This window comes from Pseudonaja textilis, chromosome 13, assembly GCF_049901715.1.
Source record: "Pseudonaja textilis isolate UNSWEBS1 chromosome 13, rPseTex1.2, whole genome shotgun sequence".
Taxonomy (NCBI): Eukaryota; Metazoa; Chordata; class Lepidosauria; order Squamata; family Elapidae; genus Pseudonaja; species Pseudonaja textilis.
In genome coordinates this window covers 13,439,783-13,455,611 of record NC_142002.1, presented here as the reverse complement: position 1 = coordinate 13,455,611, position 15,829 = coordinate 13,439,783, and the positions used below count along the sequence as shown (strand labels likewise).

General features: G+C 38.8%; 1 protein-coding gene across 2 annotated transcripts; it reads right to left on the bottom strand.

Annotated features, from left to right (window-relative positions):
* Positions 1-877: 877 nt before the first annotated feature.
* Positions 878-15,718, bottom strand: COPS2 (COP9 signalosome subunit 2). Of its 2 annotated transcripts, none has more exons than XM_026709650.2 (13): positions 15,645-15,718; positions 12,337-12,450; positions 11,533-11,610; positions 11,167-11,292; positions 9,332-9,442; positions 9,134-9,211; positions 7,944-8,118; positions 6,313-6,491; positions 6,154-6,206; positions 4,520-4,617; positions 3,694-3,776; positions 3,492-3,550; positions 878-1,653 (listed from the first exon to the last, which is right to left on the bottom strand). In XM_026709650.2, exons 1-13 carry the CDS (start codon positions 15,696-15,698, stop codon positions 1,509-1,511), a joined length of 1,353 nt encoding a protein of 450 aa, XP_026565435.1. In that variant the 5' UTR covers positions 15,699-15,718; the 3' UTR covers positions 878-1,508. The 2 variants fall into 2 exon arrangements, with proteins under 2 accessions (XP_026565435.1, XP_026565436.1); XM_026709651.2 differs by having other exon boundaries at positions 9,332-9,421.
* Between the last annotated feature and the right edge of the window lie 111 nt (positions 15,719-15,829).

The following is a 15,829-nucleotide window of genomic DNA, read 5'->3' as shown; positions in this document are numbered from 1 at the left end:
TGTAAAACTTAATTGGTATAACTTTCCGTTGTTTTATTATGTCAGTCCCCCGGTTATCAGTAAGAACAGAGGAATTTACCCAAAAGAAAACCTACTAACCATTTTTTCCCTACAAGCAGCAGCCATACAGAATTGTTGGCTAGGTTTGTCTTTTGTCTTTCATTTTTTTAAAAGATTAAACTTCAGTTTCGTGCCGCTAGCCCATCAACTATAATTGAGATTCTCAAAGCCAACATTTAAAAGTCTAAATCTGAAATGAAGTAAAGCAGCAGGTACAACACATACTTACATACTTTTAAATAAAGCTAAATATACCTATTAAATTAGGGTTGTTAAAACAATAGTGTTTACAAAAGAAAAAAAAAAGCCAAAACCAAAATACTTGGACAATTTAAGGCAATCTGTATCAACCACCCCAAATTCTGCTGCTCAATCCACATTAATCATCTCAGGTCATATTTGTCAGATTATATATCCCCCACCCCATCCCTGTCCCATTTGAGAATTTTTGCCTTTTTTCATTTCAGAGCTAACTATGGTTAACATTACATCCTTTGTATTTTCAGAAACTATATTTAACCCAAATTGGTTTGTAAATCCATTCTAATTCCAGCTGCAAGGTTCAGGTTGGAATTAATTAGGGCTATTAAAAAAACCCAACTATGGCTATCATACTAACCAGAGTGTCATTTCAAACAGAAAAGTCTAGCATTGATGTAAAGAATGCACAAACCATGCTTGATTACCGATTATGACAGTTTAAGGCCAGCATCCCCCCACCAAAAGGTTTTAAACCCTCTTGCTCTTTCAAGTCCCACAAATGCAACTCACACATGTAACAATTAAAACTTTTCAAGAAAAAATAAATGTATAAATATACAATTTCTGAACTGCACTGTTTATTTTTGCTGCTTGAAACCTAAGTGACAGTATGCCACCATAATTGCGGATTTCCTCTAATCCTTTATTACACTGCAGGTACAGAAATATGCAGACACATTTTTGGAGAGTTGACATTTTGCAAAATGCAGCAAACATTTCAATGTATACATGAGAAAGAGGAAATGTTCAAAAGGGTATGCTGTTTCAAGTTATTGCAGGTTATTTTTTGTGAGATTTTTTTTTTCTGCAGGTAAAATATGCTTAAATTTAAACCAACAGGAACGTGTCAGTGTAATTAAAATCATGACAAACATAACCTTCTCTCTCTGGCCATAAGGTGCCCCTTGGCAGATTATTAGGGTGTTGCATGGTGAGGGCAAAAGGTCAACACGGCATCAATCCCGGGGCATTTTGGTTTTCTTCTGAAGATTAAAGCTGTTTGTTTTTTTTCTTGGGATAAATGCAGCAGCAAAACACAAACCAGCTGATCAAAAAAGCACTTCTGCCAGTAACTCCAATAATTTCAGGGCACACCAACCGACAGTAGTTTTGCCATTCCCAGTTTTTTAAGGTTTACATCACTGCGCTGTTGCCTTAAGTAGATTTTCGTCATAGCTTCTTCTGGTTTAAGCCAGCTTACTGACTACTGCCTGGTTGAGTGAGTTTAGTTGGTTGGTCCATTTATCTAATGCAGTATAACGTGCTCCACCCCGCTTCTGATGATCTAGCTCAAGAAGTTGATTCACTTGATCGATCCGGCCATGAATAGTGCTGAAAGAAGCAAAAACACAAAGGTTATTACAAACGAATGCATCCTTGAGGCCAATGCTCTGACCATGGGTAAATACAAGTTTGCACAATACTCTTAACTTCCCACCTTTCTTTTCACCCCTAATTACACAGAGGCATAATCCAGGTGCTTCTATTAATACTAACCAGAATTTGTTACAAGTCAGAGTTTATGAAATCTGTTTCGAAACAAATTATAATTTGATAAATGCTACTATAATTTTAGATTCAAATGGAATTCACAGGGTGAATCCAAACCCACACAGTATTCCTAATTAATATGACCAGGAGATTGTGAATACAGTATACTAAAGATATACTAGATATACACTGAAGAAAACAAGCACTTTAGAAGTGAAACTCTACATACATTCCAAAGACCAAGTGCATGCAAGTTGATGTTTTTAAAAACCACACATACACAAAACCAGCAACAAAGATAAGGGGGAAAAACTGAACAACGCAGACACAACATCTCTCATACATAGAGGTTCCTATTACAAAAAACAAACTTTTACAGGGAAAGAGAGTTTGATTAATGAATTCTTAAGGAAATATTAGAAATTTTACTTATTAATTTCAAAAGCAACACTTGGTTCAAAGCCAAGAACAAATAAAATTGAACTTTTGAAATGTTCTGCCATGATGAAATGGAAGTGACAGTGAAATGATACCTCTTTCATAATAAAAACTTGTAATCAGTGAGATAATCTGATATACTCCAACATTAACCCAGGATCTGTTTTTATTTTGTTCTATCCTCCAATCTAGAGAGCCTGCCTGGTGTAATGTTTAAGGCATCAGGCTAGAAATTAGGAGTCTTGCCTTAGGCGTAAAGCCAGCTGAGCGACCTTGGGATTCTCTCTCAGCCCTAGGAAAAGGAAGTTGCAAGCCATTTTTGAAAAACTTTGTCAAGAAACTGCAGGGACCTGTCCAGCCAGTCTTGGAGAATCAGACATAACTGAACAGAAGAAGAAGAAAAATCATCCAATCGAATGACAAGGTTGATGGAAGTTATGAATCTTTGACCTTTGGTAGATATTACTTAAGGGACGCAATGGCTTAGGGGCTAAGACGCTGAGCTTATCAATGAGAAAGGTTGGCAGTTCGGCAGTTCGAATCCCCAGCGCCGTGTAACAGAGTGAGCTCCTGCTACTTGTCTCAGCTTCTGCCAACCTAGCAGTTCGAAAGCACGTAAAAATGCAAGTAGAAAAATAGGGACCACTTTGGTGGGAAGGGAATAGTGTTTCATGCGCCTTCGGCGTTTAGTCATGACCACGGAGACATCCTCAGACAGCGCTGGCTCTTCGGCTTTGTTACGGAGATAAGCACCGCCCCCTAGAGCCGGAAACAACTAGCACATATGTGCGAGGGGAATCTTTACCTTTACACCTGGAGGTTTATTCAATAAACTACCTGCTTCCTTACCAGTAGATATCTGATTGTTTTTAAAGTACATCCTTATGAATCAGTGTTATTATTCTGAGTTAACATTAAAATGCTATGAGGAAAAAAAGCCCTCTATATACCAGAGACTACGTCTCTAGTATATACTAGCTTAATTGTTTTCGAATAAAATCAATATTTACAGAACAATACAAAATGATATTGGGAACCGCTGCCTATTTGTAAGTTTATCTCCTACATGATACCACTATTTCACAACCAAATAATGTTGAATAAAGTATTCTACTATTACCATGCAACATAACATCAACTTCATTTTAACTGGAAAAAAAATACACTGTTTATATGTCCTTCACTATAAATACATCCTTGAAAAAACTTATTGTTGAAGAAAAGGGAAAAAAAATACTCACTTATCCAGTATACACTGCACAAGCAAGCTTTCCACGTCAGCTACGTCTATGTTTAACTCCTAAGGGGAAAACAACAGGCAGAAGTAATGGCCCCAGCGTTAAGAGGTTCAATGACGTAAATATGAAGAGGCAACATTTTTTTTCCTCGCTTCCTGATAAGTAACAAGAACTGAAATCCTATGCAAGCAATATGTACAAGTACCTTAGAAATAAATGGAATATGTATCCTTGTGTAAGGCTTAATTAATTTTATAAGCACTTGTGTCCTGATGTTTCTCAGAAGTTCTGGAAGAGAACCAAAGCAAAACGGTCATTGCATGAATAAGGGACAGCGTTAGAAATAAAAGAAATGCTTATGTCTCTCTCCTGTGATCGCTGTCATGCTCTATATGTACAAGCACAACCATCGCTGAGCCCAAATTTTCTGTTCGTAAGTCAGACATTTGTTAAGTGAGTTTTGCCCCATTTTACGACCTTGCTTGCCACGTTTGTTAAGCAAATCACTGCATTTGTTAAGCTAGCAAGACGGTTGTTAAGTGAATCCGGTTTCCCCATTGACTTGGCTTGTCAGAAGGTCACAAAAGGAGATCACATGACCCGAGGATGCTGCAACTGTCATAAACATGAGTCAGTTGCCAAGCGTCTGAATTTTGAATATGTGACCATGTCACTTTTTTCGATGCCGTTGTAACTTTGAACAGTCATTAAATGAACTGCTGTAACTCGCAGACTACTTGTATATCGTGAGATCAATAACTGATTTTCAAATTGTCTTTTCAAAACTTAAAATAACAAAATTTAAATCACTCAAAAATATACATATGACGCCAAGGCCTTTAATTAACCAACTTATCACAAACCAATTTTGAAGTAAAAATTGCATGGTTCAATCCTCTCATTTTCATGGTTAACAGAATTTTAGATGTACTTTTAATGTTATTTCAATACAAAAGAAGTTTTATGAACGGAGGACATCCAGGCAGGGTGGAAAACGAAGAATGCAAAAAAACCTAAAAACCCTTCTGTACCTTCAATGTGCTCCCTTATGAAGGGATCGTCCATGATGTTACTGTGATTTGTCTTTAGGATCTTCTCAAATTCAGTGATGTCATTATTCTGATAGGCACTGCAGGAGAAAGAGCACAGAGTTACACTTTGGTAGACTGAAGGAGACAGCAGGCACATAAATTTATATTTGCAATCCAAAGGGGAACATGTTGTGACTCAGAGGTTTGAACCTGCTCTGTCAGAAGACATAGGCTCGAGTGATGAGGAAGATCTGGCATTAAGGTTTGAGCCTGCCTTGTTGAGTGACATAAATGGGAGTCAGGAGGAAGAGGAGGACTTGGCATTGGGGTTTGAACCTGCTTTGCTGGAAGTTTCAGAATCCTCATCCTCTCCAGGACCTTCCTCATTAGTTATACCTCAGGTGTCGGCAGATAAGCAGGAGAATGTGCCGGAGTCCTTGGATGAAGATCAAACCGAAGAATGTTGGTTTGATGCAAGGAACAGACGTAAGCAGAAACGTCAAGCACAAACTGGAAGGAGACGTCGAATCAGGGACTCAGGAAAGAGACTGACACACCCCTCAAGGAATATAAGGAGGCATGTTAGCTTTGAATCCCCGTTCGGGGCAAACTTGTTAACTTGCGTCTGCGGTTTGGACAAAGTATTCTGTTTGCCATTCGTCTCTGATTTATAGTTCTCGTTATCAGAAATTTGTTATCAGAATTTGCAGACAGCTTCTGGGAAATCTGCCAACGACGAATTCAGCCAAAGGAAAGTTAACTCTGTTGTTCCTGATATTGTCTGTTCGTGTTTTTTCCTTTGGACATTTGGACTCTCACCTCGTGGCCACAGGTGAGACAGAACAGGAACATATGAGCTGCGGTGGCGCAGTGGTTAGAGTGCAGTACTGCAGGCTACTTCTGCTGAATGCCAGAAATTTGGCTGTTCAAATCTCACCAGGCTCAAGGTTGACTCAGCCTTCCATCCTTCCATAAAATGAGGACCCAAATTGTTGGGGGCAATATACTGACTCTGTAAACTGCTTAGAGAGGGCTGTAAAGCATTATAAAGCAGTGTGTAAGTCTAAGTGCTATTGCTATTACTGTATCTATAGCAGCCTTCCCAAAAGGCAATCCTGCAAGGGGGATGAGACTGCAGATCATGAGGTTAGGGGAGGATATAATTTCTCAAGTTGTGAAATGAAGTTGTTTCTATTTTTATGATACAAGGGCTACCATTCAAAGTGCTGATCCAAGTTTAAGGGTTTGTAGGTAAAAGCTGGGGCAAGGAATTAGTGGTCCCATTTGTTTTTGTTTTTAGACCTATATGATTTTAACAACATAATCCCATTTATCCACATGCCATATGTTGCATCCAATAATTCAGAAACTATCTGGTAAACTAGAATAGCTTTTTTCATAATACTGAGATAGAAACTAAGCATCAGGAGTGTTAACAGATTGATAGACTGCTGGTGCATCAAACTAGGTGTACTCTTTACATTCTAGTCAACCATTAATGAAAGAATTTATACTTTTTGCAATTAAAGATAATTTTTGAAACAAATTTCAAATTTTCTCTACCACTTCACACAGTTTCAAATTCACTTGTATTCATTTTGCTTGTTAAGAAGAAAGAGTTCAAGAGTTCTTACCTTACTAAATTTGTCATTGCTAGAATCTCTGGATCATTTTTGTATGGTTTTGCCTACACGGGAAATAATACATATTTACATTTCTACAATAACAAAAATATTTTTGCTAATCTCTTTTACAGTAAGAGACAAAAAAAATGAACTAAGGGTCAGCTGTACCTCCTGAGAATCAAACGGATTTATTCCAGACTTCATCAGCATGTTTGCTAGGACTAAATATTTTAAGCATGTAGTTCTTCTTGGACTCCCTGATTCATCATAATTTTTGAACGCTTCGAAGAAATCAGTATGTGCCTTTTCAAATTCACCTTCTCTTAGGTGCATTTTACCACCACATTCTGTGGGAGAAAAATTAAGACAGCTGCTAATGATTTATTCTGCCACACAGAACACAGAATACCTTTTAAATCTGACTTTTTGTTTATTAATACTGACAAAGGGCCAAGCAGATTGAATAATGTTTAAATCACACCTCTTATTTCAACTACCCATTATAAGGAAGTATAAGATGAACACGGCTATCCTGGATATACGTTCAGTTATTATAGTAAACCTATATACAGTGGGTCCTCTCTTGGCAATTGAGACTGGCAATTCCATCACTAAGCTCCGTGGTCACTAAACAGCAAATCATGTGACCAGAACAGACTTACATCCCTTCCCAAGTGAATCACCAAGACCATTAGCTAAAGCATTATGTGGCCACGACTTGCAATGTTACTTTTGGGTTCTTCATTAACTCTGCTTGTTGCAAGTCATGTGGGGAGCATGCAAACTCTGATCCTTGCAATAGTCATAAACATGTGCCAGTTGAAAGGCACCCTAGTAGGAATCCTGGAATTGTGGGAGATGCTGCTATGGTCATAAATGTGAGGATTGGTCGCAAAGCTGTTTTTTTTTTTCAAACACATTGACATCAAACTTGCTAAACAAGGCAGTCGGTAAGCAAGGACAACCTATAATACATTTGTTCAGAGGGAATTTTCCCAGACAACAAGCTTGGAATCTCATTATGTCTGTAGAATATTCAAGCTGTAATACACATCAACATTAAGAAGTGAAATATGACCATATCTGCATAGTAATTTAAGGAAAGGATACCATCTGCCCAAGTAGTTCTCCCCGCCACCCCAGAGTTGTGCAACTCTTGGATCCAGTTCCAAAATGCTGTTTCAGAGTATGAGTAGGGCCACAGCCACATGATCCTGAAAAGAAACAAGCTGTTTTGAAGGGCTGCAAATAGAAGTTACGTTTGCCTGCCAAGGACTCCAAAGCACCTTTTTGGAACTGGACTCAAAGCGTCACAAAACCCTAATTAATTTCCCACAGGCACAACCCCAATCCGATCAATTCTAAGAAATTTGGTCATGTTCAATATGTTAGGTAATACATCTATAAACATAACAGAGTATGTGCATTCTCCCTAATATTCTGTTGTTATACTTGTTGATATCCAGCTTAACGTAATTTCTACAAATAATGTCCCTAATAAATTGTAGCTAACAACAAGCTAACTCCCCTATTTATTAAAATACTAATTTCCATTATGTTCCTCCCTTTGCAGTAATCCAAATCATACTTATTCTCATAGACACAGGATCAAGCAAAATGTTTCTGTACAATTTAACCTGTTTAAAATACTGCTGTATCACTAGCAGTATGCCTCTTCCAACAGCCTAATCCATGGCTGGTTGGGGAATTTTGGGAGTTGAAATCCACAAGTCATAAAGTTGCCAAATTTGGAGACTCCTGGCTTAATCTATTAGCCTTTAAGATGCCATTGTACTTGCCTCTGATAACTCCCATGATCAGCGGATGAGGAATTGCAGACTTGATGTGCAATGACTGTTCATATAGTGCCTTAAGTTTTTTATTATTTTTTTGTGCGGTATACATTTGAATTTCCAAAGCATAAATTTCCAAAAGCTGTGTGCCTTTTTTAAGGTCATCTTCTCCATCATCAGTCTAGTAAAAAAAAAGTGCAATCTAAAATCATGAATACATCTTTTCTCTCTGCTTCCTATGAAACACTTACAAATAAAATTTATTTATAGATTTTAATCTATAAAAAGTATCTCATATGCACTGCAAGTTCTAAACTATCTTGTGACATCTTTATGCCTGGACTGGGTGGGGGGGGAAAGTATACATTTCAAATCAACACACAGAAACCAAAATCCAGTATAGATCCCTAGGAGCCATAAACTTGAATTTCTACAGCTTTCCAGAGAACACAGTTCTCTCTCCGCACCTGAAGGGAGAACTCCAGGGGTGAAGAAGTTAATTATTAGATTCTCCATTCCACCATCAGCTTCAAATATAAATTTATTTCCCACATGGACTGGGAAGCTTAGCTGTTGAAAGCTCCCAAATAAGACATAGCAAGAGACTTCTGGAAGATCCATCAATCCTTTGGCTGTCTGCTATAACCCTGATCTATGGAGCTGGATGAGAAAGTTTAAGAATGAAATCATGAACATGAAAATTGCGGGTTGTTTTTTTTTTCATTTCTGCCATTCAGATCTGCAGTTAGCAGAGCAATTGGAGCAATGGACAAATATTTTGTAAAAGAACAGAAAGATCAAGCATGATGCATCACTGGCCATGCTTGAATGTGTAACATTTAGCATAAGTCTGTCCGTCAAAGTAACAATCCAAATTAAAGTGCTAAGCTATCCGATTTCAATGGACATTTGCTTTTGGATGCAGGATTGTCACTTGCAGTCGTAAAATTGTTCAAAGGCAGGTAAAATACCTCTTTAAAATTCCTTTTAGAAGAACACATCAAAGCAATTCTGCAGAGAACCCCACAATGCAAAAAATGTTCTTTTTTTAATTATCTTTCTAAGATACACCTACTAAACCACTTCAGTACTATTCTGTTGTCAAATAAATGCTTGTGCTATTTAAATACTCTACAAAGGATTGCAACAGTTACAACCAGTTGAGAAACAGACTCAGAGAACAAACTGCACCTTACCTGACATGACTGATGGAGTTGCCGCAAAATCTTCTGTAATTTGCCATACTCTTCTCGTTCTAAATATAGTTTGCCAAGCTGCAAAGCAAAATGTTATTTTTTTTTTTAAAAAAAATAGAAATAATCCTAAATATATATTTAAAAATTGTAACATTCAAAAAAAAACAACAACACCCCAACCCAGATTGGCCATTTTACCTTTGTGTTTGTCTTAAACCACAATCTATCATTCTTAGCATCTTTCAGTGCTTCAAGTGTTGTCTCATAAAATTCCTGAAGCAAATCCATCTGACATAAAAAATCAGAATTCTATAATTGTAAACAGCAAATTTGTGCCTGTTAATAAAGTCAAATGAACACACCCAAAGTGCAACTTTGAAAACTTATACACTCTAATATCAGCATTAAGATGTGCATTAACATTGACAAACCATAACAAAATCAGCTTAATTTGGGTTTTCAAACTCTTTTTCCAGGCATTTGTAAGAATCTGCTTCTTCGTTAGTGCTTCATGGAATAATACTATGATTTGGCTTGAGCCATTGAAGCTGCAAATTCCCAAGAACCTTTTATTTTGGCATCTACAAAATTATCACCCTATATTGGGCAAATAAAAGTAATAAAAAGAGATTAATGGTTTTTTTTTCCTCCAGTGAGATACATTGCTGTTCAACTATAATTAAGGTGCAATTAGAAATACTGATTTCATACTTTTTAGTGCCATGCTTATTTCTGTATCAGCTATTATCTTTTCGGGTCTGAAATAAGGATGACTTAAGGAAACTCTGCCCATGAAAATAATCAACACAGATGCCAATGGCAGAATCATACATTGTGCAATTCAGGTTTTTGAGGATATTTTAGGAGTTTGAAGATCCAGTACACATGTTCAGCAATATTTTATTAATTTATGTTTTCAATTTATTTGCTGCCTATCTCACCTTGGGACTACTCTAGGTGCCTGATATTGAAAAATGATTTCAACTTCAATATTATTTTAACATTATAGTTTTAAAACATTGAGAAAAGAACAATGAGAAAGAGGTAGAAAACAGCAAAATCAAAAACGTTTGTGCTAAAAGTGGTTCTACTTAACAGTTTTCCAAGAGAAGCAAACTAAACAGATTCGTAGACCTTTTAAAATAATAGGACATTGAACAACAAGACAAGCTAAGCCCAAAATGATTCCAAAACTGAGTCCAAAGATATGGTGCAACCATCACTGAGTTTAGGATGGGAATGTCCTAGATAATAGCAGTTGTTAGAACACAGGACATTTTCTAGTGTTGAGTAAGATTACAGCTGTCAAATGATTTTCCATATCTACTTAAGTATCTTGATTACATCTTTGTCTTTGAAATCTTGCATATCATGAAAAACAACTAATATCATACAATTAAAAAGTTGGTCTAAGATAGTATGATTATAACAATTAAGAATTTCCAAATCAAATTAGCAAAGAATAAAAAGTTCCTAGAAGATGCCCAATGATCTGTCAAAGTTAAAGCTGGATAATATTTCTATAAAGATTTCCACAAGTTTGAGTAGACACCCTTCAAGCAATACTGAAGGGTTCTTTTAAAGAAATAAAATATCCCACCACCTCACATGCTATAAGAAAGGAGCAATTTCTTTTCTGAAGACGATCATAACTTAATGCTATATAGCTGATATATAAATCTGCTAAATTTCTCAAATTCGGTTCATTAAATCCATTAAATTTTCAAAAACCACAGGTCCCTTTTTATTCCAAGGACCTGCAATCTTTTTGGGACAACAGTACATGAAAGCATGTTTTACTCCCATGTTTTTGCATGCAAGAAATAGATTATAAAAATAAATTGATTTTTTTTCCATGTGATTTGCAAGTCTTTGTCATAAATGGTAAATAAATAAATGGTTCTCTATTTTGTGATGAACTGCCCTATTTAGCTTGAACAATTATTTTTTATAATAAATGAAATAAAGTAGCATTTGCAGATATTTTTCAAGAAGGAGCAACTTCTAGAAATAGAAAGGAGAGATAATCTAACCTGCTTTGAAGTGGAAATATAATCAAGAATAGAATTGATGGATTTTTCTGAATAATTCCTTGTGACCGCACTCCGTATGTAGGTCAATAGTTGTTTATATCTGTTCATCATTTCAGGAAAGTTAGTCTTTATCAGAAAAAGAAATATTTATGAATTATAACAATGCATTTCAAACTGAAGATGAGTCTAGTTAGTAAATTTAAAAATAGGGCAAAGCCTGTGTAACTGGATACATGCCTTGAAGTTCTGCCAGTGCTCTTCCACTCATTTTGCAGAGATCATACTTTGCTAATGACAATTTTCTCCCATTTTGATGTGGCTTAGTTCTTACAGGAAAAACCCAAGTAAAAATGATACACATCTTACCAGTTTGAAATTTATTTTTATCATCTGTTTTAATGCTTTGAATCCCCATTCTCCTTTTTCACCTTCAAGCTCCAAAACCTAAAAAACAGAGAAAGATAATATTTTTCAATTTTGATACTTACAGATTCATCAAGAGCTACAGTAAATCCTAGTCAGCATTTTTTTTTTGTTTCAGGAAAAGGTCTTCTGTTCTCTGTAAAGCAGCAGTTTTTATAATTTCTGTATTTCATCCTTGAATGTCCGTGTCCTGATTTCAAGTTGTTCTTCTGGATTTATTACAACAAAAAAACACCCAGCAGCTTTATGCAGAAATTATTTTCAAAGAAGTTAGTTGTCAGTTCAGCAACTGAATCTACCTACATTGCAGTGACTAAAACAGGAACTAAAGAAGGCAGATAAGAAGAGAAGAGGCAATGTGTGATCCATCACTATGAGGACCCAGTTGTAGAAATATTTTTAAAAATTCAAAAGTAGCAACAATAAGATGCATTATTCTTAAAATAAATGTTCCCACAAGCAAAAAGTCTTACATACTTCTAAGTAGCATTGAGGAGATTTTAAGTAGGTAAGCTCAGTCCTCCCTGAACCAGACATGAGAGCAGTGATATTCCAGATAGGTTTCCCAATACTATAATAAGTGACATCATCTATCATAAATGATATTAAAAGTGAAATATGGCAATATCCCAGGATTATTTGACAACAGGATTTCACCTGCACCAAGCTATCACACATAAAAAGCCTAATAAACCAAAATATTTGACCAACGAATGTATACCAATATGAAAAATTAAAACTATAAACCTTTTGAAAACTGCTCAGTGCTGCTTTGGGATCATCCTCCTTCAAGGCTTTGGAATTGTAATACTGATTCTCCAAATCTACATTTGGTTCAGAGTTGCTGTCTTCAGAATATTCCTGTATTTTAAAAAGGGTAAATATATATATACATGTCAGCTGAGAACATTAAATTTTAATCAATTAAAGAGGTACGCGCCAAAGAAAAGTGTGCATACGGTGTAGAAATGAATGGGGGGGGGGGATGATTTGTAGTGCAAATAGCTAGCAGTGGCTTCTTAAGTTGCCACACATCCTTAGCTGCTTTAACAATTTGAAAAGGGATGGTTTTTGTAGTTTGTCCTATGGAACAAAACATAAGTCAAACAATCCATGCAGTTAAAAGCAACTCTCATAAATACATCAAAACTTATATTTTTAATTTTTACATAGATTTCATCAGCCCAAGCGTTAATCTTTCCTGGATTAGGTTAAAAATATGAGAAATGGAGTAATTCATAACTACTGGTAGGTTTCAGAAAGATTTCTGCTATGAAAGAAAGTAGCCTGAATAATTAATTAATGCTGCTTGCTGGATCAGATGAAGGCCCAATAGTCTACTGTCATCTGGAATCAACTAATGCTTCCATCAAGCTATCCCCTATGTGCTTTCAATATGATATTCAAGGACAAGTTGTTTTGTGGCTAAGGAGATTCTGGTTGTGTTTACTGTATACTACAAGCTAAATTCACTAGATTCACTGAATTTGTCATGAATGATGGGATTCATACAACCCAGTAGATCATGTTTTACAAATGATCTACACCTGGAAAAGCCATACCTGACTACCCTATTTGCTCTCCAAGACCTTAAACAAGAGTATCTCCTAGTTATAGTCGCTTTGATTTTTAAACGAAGATGCTAGGAGCCAAATTTTAAAAGGGACACACATGTAATCTACTGCAATAAATAGCCACACCATGCCTCTTGAAAAAAACTTGTGGAGAGTACTATGTAATCAGTGTTTTCAAAAGTTAGCAAGTACTCCCACAAACCTACAAACAAGAATTTCAATTTAGAAAACATGCCAATCAACTTGTTTTCGATTTTATTAATTATTGCAGTGGTGGTCAATCTGTAGTCCGCAGACCTCTGGGAGCCACAATGTCATAATGGGGGGGGGGTCCGATAAGGCTTGAAGAAATGTTATGATTAAAATCTTGGATTAAGTCTTGGAGGTCCATGGCCACAAAAGATATTTAAAGGGCGTTCGTGGGGAAGAAAAGGTTGAGAACCACTGAATTACTGGAAAGATCCATGTATTTGGTTTTATTTATTTGGAAATTTTACATTGCCACCTACTTGCTCACAGCGACACAAGGCAGCTTACATGATTAAAAATGTTATATTTGTGTAATAAAATGACCACTAAGCATCAGAACGCTGCAAAAAAATCACAAAACCCACATATTCACCTAAAGCAGAATTACAACTTTTCCTACAGCACAAAATGAATCGATATGTATTTGTTCAGTGGATTAGTCACTCATTTTCAGAAGTGCCTTCTACAACACCTGTCAAATCACATCAAAATAGAGGCCTTTTACCATGCAGGAGGAAAAACTCCCTATAAAGAATGCAACTGCCAACATACATACATACACCCACAAACTCCTAATACACACATAAAAAGAAATAACAAGGATAATCAATTGGATAATGAAGTTTGACTGAGACTCCTATGAAAAACTAATTATGGGCCATCAAGTCGTCTTCCCCTTCTAGGACCACAAAGATCAACAAAACCACACTCCCAGGCAGGAATGAAACGCAGGTGGTCCTCAACTTACAACTGAGCCCAACCTTCATATTGCTAAGTGTGAAATTGATTAAGCGAGCTTTGCCCCGTTTTACGATGTTCCTCGCCACAGCCCTGCCGTCGTTAAATTAGCAACCCTGTTGTTCAGTGCATCTGGCTTCCCCCATTGACTTTGCCTGGTTAGGAAGCTGCCAAAGGGGAACCCGCCATCCCGGGGACATTGCAACTGTCATAACTGTGAGCCAGTTGCCAAACGTCAGGAGCATAAGTCATGTGAGCATGGGTTTTTTTTTCTTTTTGCTGCAGCGGTCGTTAAGTGTGGAAAACGGTCACAAGTCAACCTTTTTTCAGTGTAACTTCGAAGTATCTGTCAGAAATGGTGTAGGTAGAACAATCAACCAATGGAACAGAAGTTGCCCTCGGAAGCTGTGGGAGCTTCATCAGTGGAAGCTTTCAAGGAGAGACTGGACTGCCATTTGTCAGAAATGGTGTAGGGTCTCCCGCTTGGGCAGGGTGGTGGTGGATTAGATGACCTACAAGGCCCCCTTCCAACTCTGATAATCTGTTATCAGTTAGGTTCTCCTGCTTGGGCAGGGGGTTGGACTAGATGACCTACAAGGCCCCCTTCCAACTCTGATGATCTGTTATCAGTTAGGTTCTCCTGCTTGGGCAGGGGGTTGGACTAGATGACCTACAAGGCCCCCTTCCAACTCTGATGATCTGTTATCAGTTAGGTTCTCCTGCTTGGGCAGGGGGTTGGACTAGATGACCTACAAGGCCCCCTTCCAACTCTGATAATCTGTTAGGTTCTCCTGCTTGGGCAGGGGGTTGGACTAGATGACCTACAAGGCCCCCTTCCAACTCTGATGATCTGTTATCAGTTAGGTTCTCCTGCTTGGGCAGGGGTTGGACTAGATGACCTACAAGGTCCCCTTCCAACTGTTGTTCATCTGTATCTGTATAACTTTGAAGGGTCACTAAACGGATGGTTGTAAGTCGAGGGCTACCTGAACTGAAAAGCCGGCCAAGATTTCAGAGGCCCCCTTCCTCCTCCAAAGAAGGAACCCCGACACCCTCCACGGGATTGACCCCCCCACACGCAGCCCCCCACCCCACCCCGGGCCAGGGGCGGCGGCTTCAGGGGGCGCGACGCCCGGGTCTCTGTGGGCTCGGGATCCCGCTCTTCGGGCGGGGGCGAGGCGGCTCAAGCCGGGCGGGCCTGACGAGGGGGCCTAGCGCGGAGCCTGGGCGGCGGCGGCGGCGGCGGCCTTCTCCCGGGACTGCGGGGAGAGCCGGGGAGAGCGAGGAGGGGGCGGGAGTCTCGCGCCGGCCCCTCCGCGCTTCCTTCCCCGGGGCAGCCGGGCGTCCAAGGGGCTGGCGCAGACCCCCCGCACCCGGGAGCCGGAGGGAGCGAAGGCGCCGGCCGAGCGGAGGGGAGGCGGAAGCGGAGGCGGCTGAGGGGAGGAGGGGCGGGGGCGGCCCCCGGCGCAGAGGCCGGCCGAGGGCTCCCCTTACCAGGTCGTAGTCCTCCTCATCGTCGCACATGAAGTCATCCTCCATGTCAGACATCTTGGCCGGAGGACGCGAGGGGAGGGGGAGGGAGGAGGAGGAGGGGCGGGGCGCGGAGGTCGGACCAACAGCCGAACGGACGGCCCCCTTCTCCCACAATGCCCCGCGCCTTGGGCAACACCCCTCCCTCC